The 23,186-nt window shown below is 45.3% G+C and overlaps 1 protein-coding gene across 4 annotated transcripts in view; it reads left to right on the top strand.

Annotated features, from left to right (window-relative positions):
* POLG (DNA polymerase gamma, catalytic subunit) overlaps positions 1-23,186 on the top strand; it is an 862,381-nt gene that overhangs the window by 531,945 nt on the left and 307,250 nt on the right. For all 4 annotated transcript variants that reach the window (XM_085644442.1, XM_085644444.1, XM_085644443.1 and 1 more), the window contains 2 exons: positions 16,097-16,220; positions 17,514-17,597. In XM_085644442.1, coding sequence (XP_085500568.1) covers positions 16,097-16,220; positions 17,514-17,597 — 208 coding nt within the window. The remainder of the gene's footprint in view (positions 1-16,096; positions 16,221-17,513; positions 17,598-23,186) is intronic.

The raw sequence follows: 23,186 nt of genomic DNA, 5'->3' as shown, positions 1-23,186 counted from the left end.
TCAGATGCCACTGCGTCCTGGGCGGCCATTATTGTTTTTCTCAATGCATCTAGGCTCAGTCGAGGGCTCAAAGGATTATGGGTTTCCTCCAGCATGAATGAACATAGAATTTTCGTAGTGAGCTATTGATACCAATTAATACATCACTGTAGATATGTATAATGTCATTTCACCAACATATTTATTCAAGGCATCGCCAATATCACACACATTTTTCTTAAGAATAAAGTATTATTCAAAGTAAAGTCCAATATCATGTAAATTGTTCTCAACAATAGAATATTTATAACCACAACAAACTATTAGCAGTCTAAATTGTTCTTGACAATAAGGGTGTTTTTTAACCACAATAGAGTGATTCCAGCCAAGAAAATAATTCCAGCTGACACATGTTTTGCGGCATGTGCCTGCTGCTTCTTTAGGGCTGAAATAAAATAAAAAAAGAACCATTTTTAATTGTAATCTCGTGTTATTAACAGCCATTACCATGCAAGTAAATACTATGTTTAAATGATATTTACAAAAGTACCAGCCAATAAGTCAGTTTGTATTGCTAAATCCGATCTTGTGTATTATCAGTATCATTTTTCATACCACATCTTACTGGACATAGAGATGAGTCTACAAACACTTCAGATCTTATTCAACCCGTTTTTCTAAGTTACATAGCCATGACTGGGTTAACATTAGTATTATATGAATCAGTTCTTCACTATTTTGAAACCATATTCACTCATATCTAGTCTTATTCACCTAATACCCATATTATAGTTAATCCACGCTTCTTAAGCTAACCGTGTTCGGTAGTTCCTGCATGTATAGTGGAAAACCACAATTCCCATCAGGCAAAGTTTCCACTCACCCGATAGTATAAAACTACCAAGTTTCGTATAATTGCGCTGCTTCTGGGTTTATGGTGTTATGGCGTTATTCCTCCTCCCATGTTATGTTGATATACTATGCAGTTACCTGAGAAATTAAAAAAAGGAGAACTAAATACTGAATGAATTTAAATTCCATCTCCTTTCACTGACATACTATTGAATAAGTTTATAGTAGTACTACTCTTACCGTATCCTACTGCTTTTGTAAAGAGATCGCACTGTGTTCAACTTCTGATGATCAACAAAAGATATAAAGTGTCTACAGAGAAAAGAGGTAAAAAAGGATAAATAAGAAGCAGAGTAAAAAACAGGCACTAGGATCCTCTATTTCAAAAACCTTTTCTTCTTAAAACCACAATCTGTTATACTTCCTCCTTCCTAAGTAACAATACACAAGTAAAGTGCCTCATCTTATTCCCCTCGCTGAAACACACTCTTAGTCACCTCTCAATTCCCTTTATCATTCACATTTCACCTTCACATCCACTATTTTCTCTTTAGCAAGCTTATTATGCTGGTTTCCCTCACTCATAGATTACAACCTGTACAGTTCTTTAGCGAACTGGAACACACTCTCAAGAGCGACTCTTCATCACTCCAAATGTATCAGAACCACAAAAATGTACCCATGGCTTCCCTGTGAGAACTGACTCTCTAAGGCATCGCAACAAGTTTCCATTACATATAAGGATACATTGTCTCCCATCCTACATCAGGACTAAGACAATTACCCCAAAGTTTACCCAGGAAACCTGACTTGCTATCCTATTGCAACAACTTTCTACTCTTTACTAGGATACATTACATCTCTATCTCCCAACAAACAACTTTCAAAACAAACAATAGCATTAGAGAGCCTCACTACTGCCTAATACTACAAAAACTTCTGTCATATACCCTATTGCGTTTCCGCCACCACTCCTCCGAAACTTGCCTTCGCTCCTAAAAGTACAAAAACAGATATTAAAATACTGCCCTGTCTTTATATGATACAGAGTAACCATAAACATTTCACGGTCCGTCTTCTCTTCGTCTAAAGGCCCAAACATACAGTGATCGTTGCATTGACGCACCTCACTTTTACATCACTTAGGACCAAATAGCTAACTGATTGGCCTTTTATAAGCTCTAATTTGAAGTCTCATGTACCAATCACCAGCTAATTGCTGCATTTAAAAATTTCTGTTTAACAGCTGCTACCAAGATCTGAACTGGATTATCGCTCGCTTTCTAGAACTCTAAATAATTCCCAAGTTTCAACCTTTCCTATTGAACAACGTGTCATTTTGTGGTCCAACCCCCCACTTCTTGTGGAGCAAATTCAACAAAAATGTTTTTAAAAAATGTACGTGAACCTTATACTTTTAGGGAAATTAGTAGATTTCTCACACTTAAAATTAACTTTCACATCACATCGATAGTCACCGGGGACCGAACTTCACGGGTCATGTTTTTCCGTTATCGTTATGCGACCTAGTCTTTCCGTGGTCCGAAGAAAAAAAAACACCGCATGGGGAGTAAAGTCCATATTGAAAAATATATCGCACTCAGGGGTGTGGAATTTAATAAAATATCTACTTGTCCATGGGGCAGGTTACTTCATTAATCTACTTGTCCTGTAACAAAATCCACTTGCTTCTTTGGTTCCACGTAGTGCAGCGAAATTTATGGCAGCAATCTCATTATATAAGTACTCTGATATAGCCTCTCTCTATGCCAGGGCTCATACCATAGTAGTGTTTGAATACTTGCAATTCACTTATGTTGCCACGTATCTACATACTGGGGCTGAAGGTAGTGGTAAGCAAGAGTTCCAGGGTTAGAATGTCCTTTTGACTCTGTGCAAACCTACTAACTTGCATGTTTTAAGGGTTTTCAACTACTCTTCTCTAATCTTTTCCCATCCTGAGAAATATTGGAAATTTACTCCTGGCAATGGCAGACGTAAACCTTCTTCCAGAGTTGGGAAAAAAGTGGTTGGAGGGAAAGTGAACTAGCAAACATTCAGATTTTCGCATGAGCAAATCAACCCATGCATATTTGCTCATGCTAAAATGCATTGCACAAATATTTTCTAGAAGTACTATTTCTTGCCCTACTTCTGTAGATTCTTGGGAATTCACAAAAGCCGCATAGCTGCACTTAATGCAAGGACAGATGCCATGGGTGCACTTTTGGGACTTCTTTAATAATTGGGCCCCTAATTTTGTCTGGCATTGACCACGACCTTTTGTGTTTATTAAAATTCTGTCTCTCTTTCTCTCTCTGTATCGGCGGGCTTCACTGTGAGTGACAGCATTCTGCTCTTTCACAAGGAGCATATCGGCACACAAAGTAGTTTTGTTCAGTGCCAGTAACTACTGTGGCAGTGTGTGCTTTTTGAGACCCAAAAACTTTTTTTGCTTTTCCCAATATTTGTTATAATGGTGAGGTCCCGGCAGCTCGCACACCGATAAGGTTTTACAAAAACTATGCCATAACAAGTCACACACTGACAAAAACTAAAAAGCTGACCTCCAATTTCAGACCTACTGCCTTTGCCAATGCTTGTTTATTTTTGTTTCCCATAATCTTATTGAAACTGGTTACTCTGATTTTCCATTATGAATATTTTTGGGAAACACTAGCATGCATCAACACATGTTGCTGCAGAGAAATGGTACCTGTAATTTTACAGTAGTTTATCTAAATGCTTTTTTTCCTGCTTCATTTTTTTATGAACATTTTATTTTGAAAGCAAAGAATCGGCAATCTTTTTGCATCAATCAGAGAGCGTTCTGGGAGCATTATCCTAAGCCTAATATTGCTAAACATGTGTAAATATTTTTATTCTGGAACCACTGTCAGTAGTGCAGTCGGAGCTTACAACATTTACTTAGAGCGCTCACCCTAAAAAAAATGGCTTTCAATTAATGAACCATGAATACAAGTTTGAAAAGCAGTAACATATGGACAAAAATATTACCTTAACTGCAGACAGTGCCCTTCCCTGATCCATAATGTGGTACTGCAAACTGGCAGCCAAAGGTTTGTGCTGTATGGGGTTGGATCTACTTGTCTCAATACATGAGAAGTCCTCGTGCATCGCACTGATAGCCATCAGGGACCCAGTCCCACACTCTGTATCTTGCAGTACACCGCTTCAGAGCCAACTATGTACAGGTCATTCAGACCAAGTTACAGGTTATTGAGTTAGCATGAAAAACAGAAAAGAGATGAAAATGGAAACACATAAGACATGAGCCGTGTTGTTAAAGAGTAGTTTGGAGTTCTCTATCTAAATTCAATCCCATCTTTACAGTATGTCGTTTTTCAGTCCACCAGGTCTCTTGTAATAGGAGGCGCTGTATCCTATCACCACCTCTGTGATGTATTTTAATAAGATCTATTCCAATCACTGATAGACCAGAAATATCCGTTCCAATATGAGTCTCCTTAAAATGTTTACCTAGAGGGTAACGTTAACATGACGTGGCCGCCGGTGCTGCAGCATTTTCATAAAGATCACGAAAGTGATTCCGCGGTGTCCACCCCTCTGGGGTCCCTGCTCATCAACACCAAGGCAAGAACAGAGGGAGAGGCCCCGGACCCTGCGCCCCAATTATTGATGTACTTGGATAGAATCTGGCTGGGCAAATATGTATTGACTTTTAATATAACGTCTAAAGTAGGCTATCAGTTGATGGATATTAATTTAGAAACCATGGGAGCACAACACACCATCAGCCAAGATTCAGCAATATAAACAATCTCCTTTGGATGTGCAAGAGTCTGATCTGCCTATGCTGACCTGTTAACTGAGATGGTGGCTCCACTGTGGAGATGCTCTCTGTAGAAAGCCTGACGTGTGATCCCTATCAAGTGTCTTGCCTTCCAAGAGTCCTTAGTAAGTGGTACTAGTTCCCAATCCATCAGAGTTGCAGCTGAGGCTGATGGGTGCCTGACCCTAACATGGACGCCAGTTGTGACCATTCCCCCCCCCCCAGCTGAAATCTTCCTTACATAATCCTACCAGGACTGTACCTGACCGCAAGATGTTGTCTGGAATTCATTCGGACCATGGTTTCCCCCCCCCACACAAATTTGATAATCTCGGAGTACTCCTGATCTCCATCCTGACAGCGGAGTCCGAGCACTATGTCTGACGCCCGGTGGAGCTGCTCTGTTCAGCTATTGAGGAGATCGGTCTTGGTTCATCCCCTGACCGTCACCTACCCAGCCGGACTTTGGGGAAAAGTTTTTTTCTCCCTGTCTCGCCCCCCCCCCCCCCATCATATTTCTGTAACTTTGCTTTTTCCTTGTCTCCTATCTATCTATCTGTTCCCATTTAGCACTCTTTCTTTCTCTTACTATCTTTGCTCCTATCCCCTCTCCCCTCTCACCTGAATCTTTCCCCTTGCCCGCTACACCACCTAGCCCCCTGTCTTTTTGTCCCCTTTAATTAAGCACTCCTTCTCCCCTTGTTGGGGAAAGATCCAATATTTATACTCTGGAGTCTCAGCGAACCCGCTGAGAGAGTCCACAGCACCTAGGGAGCCACTCACTGTTGAGGTATGGTATGGCATCCGTTGACAAAGCACTCCCTCTCCCCTTTTTGGGGAAGGATCCAGTGTGTAGGCCTTGGAGTCATAAAGACCCCTCTGAGAGAGTCCACTGCATATAGGGAGCCTCTCGCAACAGAGATGGGGAAATGATACCACTTCCCCTGGGATCACAGCTTACTGGACTTTGGACGCAGCCTTGACTCGTCTACCGGTTTGTGTCCCCGTCACCCTCCCCTCCTCTTTCCATGCTGTGTCTCTCACCCTCCCCTCCTCTTTCCCTCCTCCATTCTCTGTCTACTTCTCCTACCCCCCCTCCCCTGAATCTCTCCTCTTGCCTGCTTTTTCCCTTACGTGTATGTCCTTTTGGTTTGTCGCGACCTTACTTGTCACTATGCTGCCAGGCTCAAATAACTGTGTAACCTTTGTAACGATGTAACCTGCAATTATGGTCTGATACTCATGTAAAGCACTCTGATACCTCCGGGTCTAGCCAGCGCTATATAAAACCTATAAAATAAATAAATAGAGGGGACCTTTAATTACCTTTCTTGATCGCATTAACATGTTCTTTAATCCTTTCTTTTAGGGGTCGAATTGTTGAGCCCACATATTGTTTACTGCATAAACAATTGATCAAATAGACATAAAATTTGTTTTTTAATTAACGTTAGTTCTAATCTTAAATATTTTGCTTTTGTCGTGAGTCTCAAACTCACATGTTTTGTCCTGAATGTATTTACAGCATACACAGCCTTGGATCAAAGCAAAACCAGAGGGGTGTTTTGATGCCATATCCATCCCTTTTTAGGGACTTATCTGTGTGTGTCACTAGGACTAAGGATATTATTGAGTGTTTCAGCCTTCCTGAATGTTGTAATGGGATGTGGACCAATTAGGCCTCTAAGATTGTTATCTATTTTTAGTGCATCCCAATGTTTCTGAAGTATATTTGTTATCTTGCTATTTTCTGCATGGAATTTTGTGACAAACCTTAAAGGTTGTTGTATATCATTTATTTTACTTTAAATGAAGTGTGCACAGGTTTAACAGTCAGAGAGGTAATTGTACGGTAGTAGAATTATCAAAAAGTATATAACAATACAGCATTGAGGTATTGTCGATAGTGGCAGATTAAAGACTTAAGGGGACAGGTGGCAGCAACAAAGGATCCTGTTGGGGGTGTCGAGGAGGACCTTTGGGAAGCATGGATCAGCTAGTGACTGTGTTGAAGTAATTATCTGATAGAGACTACTAGCCGCAGAATCCTTAACGCAGAATTATCCCCAGGCGTGAGACTGGACCCGGAAAGCTTCCTTTGCCCCAGCATCTCTGCACGCCGGGTGGGGGGGGGGGGTTCCACGCGACTCCGCCCTGATGTCGTCCAAGGGCGTGACATCAGCGAGGTCACATAAGCCCCACCCCGGCGCGCTGACATTAGTTTCCTTCTTTTCCGCGTGCAACGCGGATCCGGATCGTGTCCCTGTCCTGTTTTCAGGCCTTCTTTTCACGCTTTTGTGTGGTGGGACAGTGTGTGAATGCCTTTGGGCTTTAAGGCCTGCTCGTCTTGCGTGCGTCAGATGTCGGTGACAGACAATCATCCTATTTGCATGTGGTGTTTGGGTGAGCAGCATGAGTCCACGGACTGCGACGCTTGCCAGCATCTGAAGCCTGAGTCCCAGCGGGAGCGTCGGATGAAGCTCCTCTCAGACCGGTTGTCCAGATCTGTGTCGTCCCCGCGTCCGTCTCCCACGGAGGGGTCCAAGAATCAACGCTTCCGGCATCGCCCGTCGTTCGCCTGTCGGTAAGTCTTATAGCTTGTCTCCGAGGCCTGGTCCCCGCTCTGGGCCTCATTCGTCGCCACCCTACCCGCTGTTTCCCGGCGCCGGGGCGACTACGGCCCAAATAGAGGCCTATGTTGCGGCTCTGCAGGCTTCCTTGGCCCCTCCTCCTCCTCTTCCTGGGACGTCCGCGGATCCCTTGCCATGTGCGGGCCCTTCTGCGGCGTCGCCGGCGGCTCCGGCCCCGACGGGTTCGGCTTCAGGTTCTGGAGGTGTGGTGTCGTCGGGGTGCGGCCCTACAGGGTTCCCCTCTTCGGCTGACAGCACCTCTGCCTTGCCGCAAACCCCGAGGGGGTCCCTGTGGTGTTGCGGGAGGTTGCCGGGACTCGCGGCTCGCCCCCGAGTCCTCCTCGGTCTTCTGGGCAGGCGGTGGGTGGCCTTGCCAGAAGCTGAGCTGACGTCGCTCAGGTGCCGACGGCTGTCGACCCGGGCAGCGCCGCGGGTGCTGGCTAGGGGCCGGGGCGCATCCCCGGGTCCCTCTCGTCTCTCCACACAGGCAGATGCTTCGTCGGAGGTCGAGTTGGCGCCTTTTCGGCACCGTTATTTCGCCGACCCGGAGCCGGCCCTGCCCCATTCTCCTAGGGTACAAGTGGTGGAAGAGGTCGTCTTGGCATGCCCTCCGGCAGACTCCACGGCGCCGTGCCGGCGTTGGGTCGTCGACTTGTCTCCAGAGGCCCCCTCCTCCCCAGAGGGTCATCAACTTTTTGTCTCTTCTTCCCCAGAGACGGGCTGCCGCGTCATGGTTTTTTCCCCGGCGTCTTCCAGTGAGGGCTCTTCGCTGTCCCCCCGGCCACAGCCTTCCCCAGAGTCACCTCAGGTCCCCCACTCGTCCGTCCATCTTCCACCATTCCGGGGCTGTCCATTTCTTCCTCCAGCTGGATTCGGGGAAAGCTGGCTTAGTTTACAGCCGTCGCCCACGGAGGAATTGCTCTCCCCCCACGACGCCCTACGGAGGCGTGTGCGGCCTTTATCTGTGCCATTTCCACGGCCGCTGGCATTTTGCACATGGGCGACCCTGCCACCCCATTCCCTACGGACCATTTGTTGGAGTTTCTCCATCAGGTCTCTGGTGGATGGGAGCTGCTTCTTCCCTTCGAAGCTTCTCTCCATAATTCTCTTCTGGGGGTCTGGTGGTGTCCTGCCACGGGGGATCCGGTGCCCCAGTCGCTCCTCAACCGCCACCGTCCTGCTCCGCATGACCCAGTCTGCCTTTCTTTCCACCCTTCTACCCAAGGCCCTATTCTGCAGACTGCTTTTCCTTCCTTACCTTTGGTGTTGTTTCCTCCGTCACGGGAGGCCCGATGGTTAGATTCATGGGGACGGAACCTCTGCGCTTCCTCTAGTGCTGCTTTGCGATCGCTCAACACGATTTGTGTGTTGGCCAGGGCTGTTTCCAGCTTGTGGGATTCTGTGGAGTCCCTTCTGTCTTCTGCCTCTCAGGACGGTGGCTACGCTAATCTGGGACGCCATGTGCTGGATGTCCGGGAGCTGGCCACGCTTATTCTTTGTTCGGCCCTGGATGTTTCTGATGCTCTTGGCCGCACAATGGCAAGTTCAGTAGCTCTCCGTCGCCATGCTTGGCTGAGGGATAGCGTTTTCCCTGAGAATGTAATGGAGCGTCTCATTGACCTGCCCTTTGATGGGGTGCTTTTGCTTAACACCCATGCGGATGCTGCCATTCAGCGGCTCCTTGCGGGGCTCCGTCCGCCTCCTCCTCCTCTCCCTCCGTAAATTTGGCTTGTCGGTCCTCTGCTGCTTTATGGGTGGCGTTGTCCTACCCCTTTTGTCGGGGGTCTAGTGGTTTGGTTGGACCGTCTGTCTGTTCTGGTGGGTTGGCGTGCCTTCGGGTCCTTAAGTTGACCCCTTTCTGCTGTTGGCTACTGATACAGCCCCTTCGGATTTTGTGGTTCTTTGGTTGTGGTTCACCCATATGTGTCCTCAGGTTGGGCCTTCTGTGTGTTTTTTGATTGGCTGATTGACAAGCTGTCTGTGGTTCTATCTGCAGGTCCTTTATGTTCTGTCCCCTGCTGCTGGATTTTTCCCTAATAGGTGTTCCCATGTTTTCTTGGGACGTATCATACCCTATGTGGGGTACTTGTAGCTATTGAATAGCTCTGTCTTTTGCTGGGGAGGTATGGTTGTCCCTTTTTCGGGTTCCCTGCCTTTCTTGGCATCACTGTATACCGCTGGTGCGGTCTCTTGTATCTGTCCGGGCGCAGCTTGCGCTGCTCCGGGTTCCGTCATTCTTGGTGTTCACTACATCGCTTGACAGTTTGACACATGCTGTCTATGGTGTCGTGTTGTGGTGTTTCCGCCTTCCTGTCTGTCGTTTCGGCCTGGTCCTCTGTCTGGTGTTCCAGGGGGGCTGGGTTTCTCCTGGCTTTCCTGTGTTCTGGTTGATGGCTTGATCCGTCCTCCATGTCTTCCCCTTTTTCTCTTATGGCTGGTTCCATTTCTCTTTGTGGGTCGTTGTGTGTCTATTGAACGATCCTCTGTGGGGGCTTGTTCTGCATTTCCTGGCCTCTGCCCTCGGCCTGCGCCTGGCTTGTTCTGGGTGAGCTGATCCATGGTGCTGTCTGTTGTCGGCTGGGCACGCCTGCTTGTGCTGGCCCACCGCCGTGGCCCTTGTTGTGTTACCTTATACCCCTGCCTCTTGTTCTGCTGGGGCTTTGCGCACCTGTGCCTTTCTTCTTATGCCGGCGTTCCTTGGTTGTGGAGCCGTTCCTGCCTTACCTGCTTCCTTGCGGCTCATGCCTGGTCGGCTGTCCTCTGTCGCTGTATGTTTTCCTACGTCAGGCTCTGCCTCCGGTTCTGCCTTTTCTCCCTGGAGTTGGGGTCGTTCTTTCCTCCTGGGTGCTCCTCTGCAGCTGTCTGTCCCTACGAGGGTTTGTGGCCATTGTACCTTGCATGGGCATGGGGTCTCCTAGTCTTCCCTTCGCCTTGCTGGGGCCCCGTGTTTCTTTCTCCTGGGGAGGTTCTCTCGCAGGCCCTCTTCCCCTTTGGGTATGGCTTGGGTATCTATTCTACATTAAGGAATCTGCGGCTAGTAGTCTCTATCAGATGTACAAGTTACTTACCTTCGGTAACGATGTATCTGGTAGAGACGATTCTAGCCACAGATTCCTTCACGGCCCGCCCTTCCTCCCCGTTCTGCGAGGACCTTTGGTTTGGGTTTCTGAACTCGCCTCCCTCCGGGTGGCTTGTTTCCTGTGGGTGTCCGCTTCGCTTCTGCCCGGACAGGTTACTTTGTTCTGCTTGATTGTTCCACCCCTTCCCTTATGTACATGGTCGGTTGGTTCATGCGTGCTTCTGCATCCCTCCACCCTGCTTTTTCTCCAGTGTAGGAGCCGGCTTTTACTCTTCTCTGTTTTACTTGGTTGGGGGTTCTGCTTCCCTTGCTGTCCTCTGAGTTGTTTTTTTTTTTTGCCTGTACCTCGGCCTTTTCGCTCCTTTAAGGGGATATGGCCCTCCTTGATGGTGTCGTCTGGGGGTGGTTTGCTGTTCCTCCTTTGTTCCGGGCTTGTTGCCCTTCACTGTTGTGGATCGTGATTGCAGTCTCTCTCTCTCTCTTTCGCTGTTCTGCTATGGCCTTTTTCACATACTTCTGCCTCGGGGAAGATGTTGCCTTAGCTTGCGAAGGTGTTCCTCTGAGCGGTGCTCTGCTCCTTTACTGCTATGGTTTTCACCGCTATTGCTTCTGTGCCTTCGTGCTTGGCCCTTTTCCAACTGGTGCTGTTCCTCACCTTTTGTTTCTCTCTTTTCTGTTTCAATGATTTTTCGCACACTGTTCCCATACTCTCCACAGTTTTGTTTGTGATGGCTGTTGTGGCGCGGAAATGTTCTCCGAAGAAAACTGATGTCAGCGTGCCGAGGTGGGGCTTATGTGACCTCGCTGACGTCACGCCCGCGGACGACGTCCGGGCGCAGTCGCGTGGAACCGCCCCCCGGCATGCAGAGATGCTGGGGCAAAGAAAGTTTTCCGGGTCCATTCTCACGCCTTGGGATAATTCTACGTTAAGGAATCTGTGGCTAGAATCGTTTCTACCAGATACATCGTTACCGGAGGTAAGTAACTTGTACGTTAAGCAGTAGAGATTTGAGGTCCTGTTTGAAACAAGAAAAGGAGGGATTACATCGTAGATTTTTAGGGAAAGAGTTCCAAATCCTGGAAGCATTGGCATCCAACCCCGGCACCTCCTGCTGATGGTAGCCCCACAACCCAGCTACATTTGAGCTGGACGCCCACCACCGGAGTTTTGTATTTCTGGCTCCGTCAGGCCGAATCATCTCACCAATGGCTCATCCGCTGCTCCATCTGTGCCATCTTAGATCTCCTGCATGCTCAGTCACAGCAGTTAGGATCACAGCCGAAGCATTGATTTTTAGAAGCAGTCAGTGAGCCCTCTTCAGGCCTCGAGCCAAGGATTTTGAGCTTTAAGTCAAGCCTGGTCAATCAATTACTGCAGAGCCCCTGGGAGAGACCCAGAACAGTGTCTTAATGAATCGCGTGACAAGCCCCATTCCCGCTATTTGACCACCATGTGATGACACCCTTCAGTTTGAAAACAGAGACTCACATAGCAAAATTACTTAGTTTTCTTCAGACTCTTTGAAAGAAATTATTTCAGATGGATGCGTCTTACTGCAGATTCCTCACCTTGTGAGTATCTCCAGGCGCCAGACTGGATCTGGAGATTTTTCTCAGCAGTTCCCTTGCGCATTGGTAGGTTGCATTGTACAGTCCTGTGTCAACTCCGTCCCACCCCAGTTAGTATGCCGGAGCCATATGTAGCTGTCGCCCCTGGGTGCTGACTTCAGTTCCTTTCTTTCTGCCCTTTCTGACATGGATCACTCATTCATTTTTATGTCCTTTGGCAGAACTTATTTTGTCACAAAATGCTTTACAGTGTGCAAGTGTCATGTCTGTCCCTAAAAATACAGCCTTCAAACCCTGGAAGGACAGCCACAAGCAGATGTGGTGACAGAGCTCCAACAGGTATGTGTCTGAGTTCCTAACACGATGAGATGTTTTGTGACGACTGCGCAAAGATGACCCCAAAGGACATCCGAAATGGTGAAACCATGCTCTACATCGCTGAACACCGTAGGGAAGATTCAGTCTCGCTCTTAGTTGAGGACACATATGTGTTCTCAAAGTTGATCTTGAGAGAGGTCCTATTCCCACTCCCAAGTCGTCAGGTAGGTCGAAATCCAAGAAAAAATACAAGTTTAAACGTAACAACCTTCTTTCCACCACTCTGGTTAAGAGAGGTTGCGTGGAAGTCACAAAGCCAATCCGTCAGCTCACCCCAATCCAAATCAAATTCCCGGGTTCTTAGGCAGTGCTGCATCCGATCGAAACCTTCAAGGAGGCCATGTTGCACATATTCCTGAGTCTCTGGGCTCCCTCTGATATGCCAATAGGCCCCAAGGATCCTAGGAGGCCTCCAGTCAGACTACTAACTGTCCCAGATGCGAACTGTGCCTCTTGACTGCGCTGCCGGCCCGACCCTACTTGTCATCCGGCAGCAAGATTCCCCTGGTTCCCCGCATTCCAACGCCACCAAAGAAAGAGGAAGAACTGATTATCCTTTTGGACTCGAAAGCAAATCCATCACAACGTTGACCGAAGTCACGCCCACGTGTACCAGAGGCACAGCCTAGGCTGTCCCATTCAGACTCAGATGGGGCATTGCCATTACTAACAACATTTTTCACATCAAGACCCGAGATGGTGATGACGATTCCCAACTTTATGAGGAAGAAATCTTCTTTTGGACCTGCAAAATACCTGTGGGTTACATACATCCCCTGACACTGGCCTGAACTCTCCACCTGGCCCTTCAGCAGAGGAGTCACCGTCTTTTCCTTTGGTCATGAGGAGGGCTGCGGAAGTCCTCAACATCCAACTGCCATCAATAGAGGTAACAACCAATGTTCCCACAAAAGTCCTGCAACCTGGGCAGACTTCTTCAGAACAGCTCCTTCCATTCATCAGGACCCTAACAGGGACCTTAATCGGCACTTAGATCAAACCTGGATCTTGCCTGCCTGTGAATAGGCAAATTACCAGAGATGGCACAGATTTGCTGCAGGACACCCATCTTTCCTCCTCCAGCATTCATCTCTCAAGAGCCTTGTGGTGCAAGCTTCTATTAGCAGGTTGAACCCCAAATCTTTTCGTACTAGGCAACAGATAGGGAATCCAAATGCATGGAGCCCTTTGGTGAAAAAAGTGTTGTCATCTGCTAGCCTAGCCCTCAGATCAGTCAACTCCAGCAGTTTCTTAGGACGTTACAAGCAGTATGGGACATGGTGAGCAAAATCTTACCTGAGTTTCTAATGAGTGTTGTGCCAATTTGGCTCAGGTCTTACAAAATAGGCAATATGCTGTGGAGTACTTCATCATATTGGGGCTGGACACCACCAATTGCATGGGTAGGGCAGTCAGTGTCAGCACAGTGCTTTGCTGCCACTCCTGGATGCAACCCATGTGCTTCTCCAGTGATGTCACATATCACTGATTGCCATGCCATTTCATGGCACTTGTCTCTTTGGAGACAAAGCACATTCAGCCTTGGAGAACTTCAAAGGAAGCAGAGCCACAGTAGCCTCCTAGGCCTTTCAGTGCCCATGCAGCTGTATCCCCAACAATACTACCTTCCACTTCAGAAGGGCCTCCAGCAGAGAAAGCAACAAGGCCTGCCCCTGCAACAACAGATCTCCCAGTCCTTTGAAGGTATAGGTCGGGGATCTGATTGAAAATTTCTAGACCCTCAAGTGCAAAGTACTAGCTAGTCTCCTACTCTCTGCTACCACTCCCAGTCCCCTTTAGCCTGTCCATTGCGGCATATTGTCACCCTGTTGGTGGCAGGATAAGTTAATTATCTCCATGGCTAGAAAAGCATAACATAGGACAGATGAGTTCTTCAAATTGTCCTGCATTGATACGCCTCTATCTTTCCTGTGAACCCCTCCACATATGCCACCTACACCACAGCGACTTCTGGGGGACCACTTGTGCATTCTACAAAGGAATGTCAAGACTCTATAGGACAAGGGAGTAATCAAGCGGGTGCTGGCATCAGAAATATGTGCAAAAACAACAATTGATGGACAGAATGCAGAACAATATCATACATTCACCCCAGTACAGAGATCTTGGCCTAAATCCATCATTTTTTTGCTCACCATGCCATTCCAGTTAGGACCCAGCCATATGCATATCAGTCTTGACCATGCGCCCAATGGAAACAGTCCAGCCCGAACAGCCAGGCCAGGTCCTCCCTGGACTGGAAACAAGCATCCTAGGACCGGTTTCGGGCTTTCAACCCACATCAGCCAGGATAGCTTGACTCCAGTGGCATGGAGAGCACGGGACCCATGTCTGGGCATACCCGTCCCACTCGGGGTGACGAATGCAAAAACAACAATTGATGGACAGAATGCAGTACAATGACATACATTCACCCCAGTACAGAGATCTGTGCCTAAATCCATCGTTTTTTTGCTCACCATGCCATTCCACTTGTACCCAGCCATATGCAAATCAGTCTTGACCCTGCGCCCAGTGGGACCAGTCCGGCTCGAATGGACTGGTTGCAGCTCCCCATTACTTTCTAGTGCTGAAGAGAAACTGAATACTTCTTCCTATTTTAAACCTTCACCTCTGAACTTCGTCCTTAAAAACTACAAGTTCAAGATACTCACCATGGCCCAAGTTCTGTCTGCCCTGGATCCAGGTGACTGGATGGTGGCACTGGATTTACAGGGAGCCTAGTTTCACATCGCCATCCTGCAGTCCCACAGATGTTATCTGCTGCCCCAAGTGGCCGCAAGCATTTTTAGCTCTCCGTGAACCCCTTTAGCTTCACCACTGCCCCTCGGATGTTCTTGAAAGTGAAGGTAGTGGTTGCTGAGGATCGTAGATTATTGGAAATACCAGTCTTTCCATACCTCAATGACTGACTGCTGAAGGCAGGCTTTCCTAAGTCAGTTATGGACTACCTCCAGAGGACTGCATACCTCCTGTCATCTATGGGGTTTTCGATCAATGAGCTGAAGTCACACTGAATCATTGGCAGAGGCTCCCCCCTCATCAGAGTTATTCTGGATACAGTGCAGTTTTAATGCTATCCTCCTCTTCAGCAAGTCCGGGGCATTCAGGGCATGGTACTAATGTTTCAAAATTTGACCTGGGTCTCAGCGAGAGTGGATCTGAGTCTTCTTGGCTTCTTTCATCCTGTTGTGCTGATGTCTCCAACCAATCGATCACGAACTACCGGTAGCTCACAGACTCCTTCAAAGTAGCTCACAGCCTTGAGTTAATTTTTAAAAAAGCACAAGGACATATTTTAAAGTTAAGGGAAGGCTGTGTTTATTTTACATTATTCTTCAGGCTGCAGATAGCTAGGTATGATAGTGACCAGTGCTCAGTCAGATTTATGACCCTGGCTGGGACACAGAGATGAGGAACTGAAGCACTGAGGTATTTAACTGTTTAATAAAAAGCTGTTGTCAACTTAATATTGAAGCTGTGAACAAAATGATGATTCTGAAATGTTTTAAATTGGAGAAAATTAAAATTAAAAGTTGCCTTAATGATTAGGTTAACGCTTCATTGTAATTTTCTCCCTTTTCAAAGTATCACATTTACAAACAACAGGTCCTGCTTGGAGATTGAAATGAATGTGGAAAAACCAGCCAAAGCTGAAGTAAACATAGTGTGTATTTTACATTTAAGCAATATGTTGAATAAGTGCCACTAAATTATACATGTTTGTTTTTACCCACTTAATTGGCTGCTTGTCTTATTTACTTCTTATATCAGAGTTGCTGAGGACTTGTACATGGAGAATTGCAAAAAGAAGGGGAAAGAGCAGGAAGACAATCCTGATAGCCCCTCTCTCCAGGAGGAATTTATACTAACCGATGGCAGCAGCATATGGGAGAAGGTAAGGTGTGCATGTATTCCATTAGAAGGGAGACCAGGTTGCATTGTCCTGGCTCGGAATTCTGGGAACTGCCATGCAAATTTCGGGACTTAACTTCAGTCTAACATTGACTAGGGACTAATTTCAACTTTTCATCTTTGTTTTTCTATATCATTTGCAGCAAGGTACCTGCCATGCACTTTGGAAATAAAAGTGCTATTAATGTATACTGAAACACTTAGGATACATTTTAGACAAATAACTTGGAGCCAATCGCTATCCTAAAAACTGTTGCTACTGTCCTTTAGAAAACGCACTTTTAAGGATAAAGCTCTAGTCCGCGCAAATGTAGGAGGGCCGATTCAGTTAGATGATTTTATGCTGGATCTAGTATATCTTAAATAGTGCTGACAAACCTCCTGGGTCTTGACCCTCAAAATTTCAAATGATGATTACATTTTTTGTATTTTTTTATCCAGTGTGGGATGGACCTTCTGACTCATGACAGCTGTTCTTCCTTAATGACTGCCTAGTATTGGTGTACTGTGTATTCTGCAAACAAAGCGTAATCCTCCTTCACATGACCCTGCATACAGTGCTCTCAACCGCGCCATACTTTGCTTCTCATCTCTTACTGCCTTAATAAACAAAGGACATTGCAAGTGCCCAAAACTTCAATCTTTTTTTAATTGTGAAAAATGCATTTCCCACATCTGGATTAGAGCAGGTGGCTTTTGTGAAAATGGCTTTCCTAACCTGTTGTTCAACCATAACACCTTAAACAGCATTCAACATCCTTCCACCAACAGTTCCCTTCAGTGTTTTTGACCTGTTAACTGTGAAATGACACTTTTTTCTTTTGGCATTTTCTTGAGTGTTTGTTGTAGTTTGTTTTGTCCGGGTTTTACTGCAGAGTTATCCAGTAAAGTGTGGGGGAAGTGATAATTGTACTCTAAACGAGTAAATGAAACTTCTTGAGGGTAATTAGGGATTAACATATCCGTTTATCTTGCCCATTTGCATGCATCCGCCAGCTCCTTAGCGTATTTTCCAAGCTCGATGCATAATCATGCAAATGTTGATGTTTATTTTAAAAAGCGCATCATCGTTTTGCAAAGTAACAGAAAGCTAGTGAATAGAAGACAAAAGTGTTGGAACTGGTTGATTAATTTGTGATTGTCAGTAAACTAAATTTCAAGTCAGGATTGGAGGAAGGGAGTTTCTTTCAAAATTACATCCCGTTGTTACTTTGTGTATGTCTACTTCAAGATAGAAAAGGAGAACGGAACAAATGTTTGTAATTCTATTTTCCAGGTAGAAGAGCTGAGTCGGCAAGAAATTGAGCCAGGGTTGGAGGTTGTGAACTCTGGGTCTCTGAAGAAAGTTAACTTTCGACAGGTAGCAATTTTTGGTTGTGTATCAAGCAATAAAGCATTTCTTTAAAGTAAAATCTTTCTACCAAGGTGTCAGTGATTGGAACATGAATTATCAGTTTCAAACATTTTTAACATCCCTTATCTCAACATGAATATCTTTATCTTGTGATGTGGTTAGGGTTTACCTTGGTTAACATTTGGGAAGGTGAACAACAGAAGTACACTTCCAAAAACAACTTCTATATTTGCCATTTTAGTGTTGTAATAGATCGAGGCCCACACTTGCTTTCCTTTTATTACATATTTTATTGGAGATATTTGAATGCTTGTTAAATACTATCTGATATCCAGCTTGGAATCCTCCACTAAAAACAATGTTTTTAAGCAAAAGCACAGTGAAGGATGTCTGCCTTTTCTACCGTCAACTAAACTCACGTTTAGTACCTCCTCCTTGCCCTGCAAGGATCCCTCTCTTGCTCCAAATTCCTATCCCACCTGCTAGTGAAAAGCCTCAGGAGTAGTGTATAAAATCGTGCCATCAGAGATTATCTGTCCCAAAATCCACTAAGGGAAGGATTCTAAGAAATCCAGACAGGAATGCATTCCAAGCCCTGAGACTACATCCAGAGCACCAGGTTTGGGGCCAAAGTATCCTTCAGTTTATATCAGATCAAATATGTAAATAAGCTGTGACGTAAGCCATACAGAGCTTTTGTATGCATATCATTTTCTGCATCTTGACCGTGCTCAGTGCTCAAGTGACCACACAGTATGTGAGAATTAAAAGAAACAAGACTGTTATTATTTCATACAGGCAATGAAACAATGGATATTTCATTTGTTGTTTAATGCACCCACGCTTGTGTCAGATATCTAATGAACAGAAGAATATATTTAAAGAAAGATGTAATTTGAAATCTACTTTTGAGTAATTGGCATTGGTCTACCTATAACTGAGTATCCAACAAGCAGTCTTTGTTTCATGTGTGTGTATTGCCGTGGTTCCAGGTGGTTTATGGGCAAACCCTTTTGCTTATTACAGAGTATTCTTCTGTATCCCTGGAGCCTTCTCCTACCAATGTCACGCCACCTCTAAGTTGCTCCTTAATGCTGGTTTTGGCATTGTGGACTTCCAAAAGACAACGCCTCATGTCTCTTCCAATGTCTTTTTGGCTGGCTTTGCTGGCGCTAAAAACCTCAGAGCTGATTACATTAAGTTTTGGCAAAACCTGGAAGCAAGTGCGGTGAGAGTATGAATGTTAGATTGCTTATCTCTGGATAATACAAACAAGATACCTTGGCTAATGTACGTAAAATCTGCCTTTTATAAATTGGGCCTAAAAGAGATGTTGGCATCCCCATATAATATACCGTCTAATGGTAAATCTATTGTTAAATCTCGCCATGTAGATTATTGTTTGGAGGAGAGGCTAAGGGGTGCCTCAAACATGAGAACAGTTGAGCATTACCTGCAAATTTAATCGGTTACATTTATTGAACCATATTTGGGTTGGATTGCAAATGCACAATATAATCTTCTTTTAACATATTTTCAATTAAACCTAATCCATTTTAAAGTAGCCTTTCCTACACAATGCATGTTGCAACGGGACTTACTACCATGCCATTGTAATAATGTCACAAAACAGAGTACAAGCCATTTTATTTTATTCTGCTCTTTATATTCAGAACCGAGGATCGCCTTTTTGGTCCCTTTGCTGAATAAGGCAGAGATTAACCGTTTTCAGGTAGCAATTGAGTTCTTACAAAGATTAAACATGACAGACATATGTTTTTCAGTTTTCAATTTTATTAGAAAAACAATTCAGATTAGAAATCGTTATGAGTCTGTAAACCTTTTATTGAATGCTTACATTTTATCGTTTTGTTTTTTTAAAATTATTTTAAATTCAAGCGTTTCAATGTTTTAATGACTACAATTGCCTTTTACGCCCAAATGTATTTATGTTAAATCACACTGTTATTTGACGAAATAAAGATGTTTGACTGACATTGTAACCCCCTGATGCTGGCACCTTTATAATCATTATCTCCAATGCTGAAACCTTCAATGTTAACATAATTGACACGTCCCTCAATGTCACTCACAGCAATAGCTCGGCTGGCATTACCATTGAACACTAAAAAATCCAAGCTGGGCAGAGAGAAAAATGCTGAAAACATAGAAAACACAGTAAGAATTAAGGGCCAAGAAATGAAGTACCTGTTAGGTCACTAAAGCAGACCCTCAGAAAATGCAAGGAGAAGGAGTAAACTCATTGTATTCAAGTCCAGGAAAACAAGCCTGGGCCAAGTCAAACTAAGGTGAATGTTAATCTGTCAGATGAATCGTCAGATTACCCTTTCCAGGACACCTGTGAGTATCAGGATATGAGGAATAGCACATTCCTCTATTAGGCAATGATGGATGAGGAGGGACACTATAAGGGGTGGCCCCTACAGGTGGGCATTGGACCATGTGTCTCTCTCACAGATGTTCCCGTACTTTCACCCTATTCCGAATCATTATTTAAGGACATGGTTTATTGTTTTGCACTGATAAACAGATTGCAATTTGAGTTCAGCCTAACAATGTAATGTAAGGCCGCAGGCCTCCTATTTGTGGTGGAATAGGATTCAGTAGGGATGTCACTTGCCTCACATCAGCTGGACCATATCTTGAAAAATCAAAAGGCGTCCTGCCACCCGCTCACACCACCCTCGACATAGACCCCTCTCTGCCCATCATCATATATTAAACAACAAGAATTTGCAATACAGTAGGTCTCGCATTTGCGAAACTTTCAGCTATTGCCTTTGTAAATATAAAAGCGGGTGGCGTGGTGCAACAGAAAGTGCAGCACCCGTGTTGTAAATATGAAAGCGGGTGCGTGCTGAAAAAAAGCGTGGCGCCCGTGCACAAGAAAGTAAATGGATGAATATCAAATCAATACCCTACCTTACGTTACATGCACTATGTAAACCAGGATATTTAACCGCAAGGCTACCCATCCAGTGTTCTCAATTTTTAGAAATAGGGGACAAGTGCAGGTTTCTACATTTATCACAATTAAAAGCACTGACAGTGTAGACTACATCTGGATTAGACAAACCTTGAAGAAAGTTTGAGCAGGCACAAACATTAATGCCCTTTTTAAAAGCTCACTTGTTTCTGACAAGAATGCTTGTTGAGATCACTGCCAGTACATCTGACTCTGCTTGCTACAAGTCACGAACAACCGGTACATTCCCGTGAAGTCTAGCACAAGTCTACTCTACCAACTTTGAAGCAATCCAGGTTGACCAATCAAGTATTGAACCGGCTCCCACTGGAAGTCAGTAAAAATGCTACACAGCGTATGCACAGCAAAGCCCACTACTCCTTTGAAGAAAAGAAATGCACCCAATAGATAACTAAACAGAGGCAAACATTTCCAAGGTTGTACGGCTTCATCCGTAAGAGCATATACATTAGATCTACTTCCAAAGTATGATATGCAGGTAGCCACGAGGCTGGTATTCAAAGCCATGATTCTCATGGTTAGCACAGACCTACCATTAGTGCTTTCAACAAAGATATTGGTCAGGGTAGGGGCGGAAGAGCCAAGGCATTGTAGATTAGTGAAGGAGGGAGTGAGAAAGCAGTTAAATACAATGTCAAGAAAACAGTTTGTAGGCATTACAGTTTTGTTAGATAACAAAAAAAAGTAAAATTAATGTACAAACAGATTACTGCCTGAAACAAAGCTTGCGCTCTGTGTTTAAGCTGACAAACACATACGTGTCACCAACCTGATGGATATTTTGCAGACTGAACACATTGGTGAAGATTTTCAGATCTAAACAGCTCTGCCAGCGGTACACTCATACTTCGCCGGTGGGGGAGGCGGCGGTTGAAGCAAGGTGAAGCACCTAGAGTTGCCATAACAAGTGTGCAAGCCACAAATGCTAAAAAGCATAAATCCTAAACATAAGCGTATTGTTGGCCCTGTGTTTGAAAAAGCAGGAGAGAGGAGCAGCTTCAGTTGAAAAGTGGGAGCCAACGAGGAGGAGGAGTCAGCTGCAGCCCAATAGATGGAGCATGCATGGCTGTGTAAAGAAGCAAAAAGCAGAAAAGAGTGTGGATTAACTAATAAATAACTTAAAAAGTAACAGGACATGTAACAGAGGCAGTCCTCATGGGAGGTTACAATAAGAGAAAAGTCGGTACGAAGGAGGGACTACTAAGCCTATTAACCAATGAAAAGCCACTATTTACAAAGGACAGTAACAGGAGCCAATTAATAAGATGGGTAGGACGTTTACGGAGCTTAATGCCATATCCTGAATAGAGCATGTCTCGAAGATAAAGTTCAAGCTCTGCCTAAGCAAGACCTAAAAAATACTTGGCTGTGGCCTCCGGTCACCCACCCACAGCATCATCTGGATTCGATATGCCCTTACACCCCGTCATTAGATACAGTGGACCGAAAAAAATACATAGCCTCATGACAGTCACACCACCTGCTTCTGCGGAAGCCTTTCTTCCTTATCCAAACTTGAAGAAAAATAACCTTTTTCCCTGGCTTCCACCCCCACTACCATTTTAGATCTTGCCTAGTGAAAGCAGCGCATGCGCTGCTCTCGCTATTGCGAGTACCTTTTGTAATCAATTCTGCGGAGGGCTTGCATGCACGCGTCTGCATGGACAAACATGGCTGCTCTCGCCATGTGTCCATAGCAGACAGCAAGCGCGTGCCCGTCGGACTGTGGACAGCCCGACGCCGTCTTGCGATTCTTTCGTTGTCATAGCAACGAAAAAGCGATCGCTTTTACTGCCACTTGTCAATTTGGTAACAGCACGTTCCTCTGTCGTCTTGTTTATTTATGTTTTTAAACCACCTTGGCGTGGTGACAGCACGTTCCTCTGGCCCCTTGTTTCCTTCAATGTGTTGACAGCGTTAAGAAAACACTTTTGATTTTCATTTTCGGTTTAATGCATTTTACTATTGCAGAGGGGACAGGGGTCTCGCACTGTGCAGCGTCGCTATGTCCAGCTCAGGTTATTTATTAGATGATTCATTTGTTCACCGTTTTTAATTACGTTCGTGACTTTTCCGCTTCTGTGTGTTGGCAGCGTTTAGAAAATAGTTCGTTTCACTTTCAATTTAATGCCTTCTACAATTGCCGAGAGGACAGGGATCTGGAACTGTGCAGCATCGCGATGTCCTGCTCAGGTAGTTTATCAGAGGGTTCATTTATTCACCGTTTGGTCTTGCTTTTTCCGCTTCTATATGTTGGCAGCGTTTACAAAACGCTTCAGATTTTTGCTTTCGGTTTAATGCCTTTGTCTATTGGACAGACAGCCTCTGCCACAGGTAGTTAAAGGACTCCCAAGGGGAGGGGTTTATTCCACTTCTGCCCTCTTCCTTGATGCGGTGATCGATGTCCCTTGTTGAAAGAGAGAGAGACAGACATGTGTTGGGGATTTCCGGACGTCCTCAAAATACCGTGTTTTTGGGACGTAAAATAAAGGGTCAGCGTCGTCGTTTTTGGCACTTCAGCTATGAACAAGGTGACGTGAGGACCCCCCCACTTCTCCCCCGAGAAGCTATTAGAGGGCGGGCGGGGG

This window comes from Triturus cristatus, chromosome 3_1 (genome assembly GCF_964204655.1).
Source record: "Triturus cristatus chromosome 3_1, aTriCri1.1, whole genome shotgun sequence".
NCBI lineage: Eukaryota > Metazoa > Chordata > Amphibia > Caudata > Salamandridae > Triturus > Triturus cristatus.
This window is presented reverse-complemented; position numbering and strand designations above follow the sequence as displayed.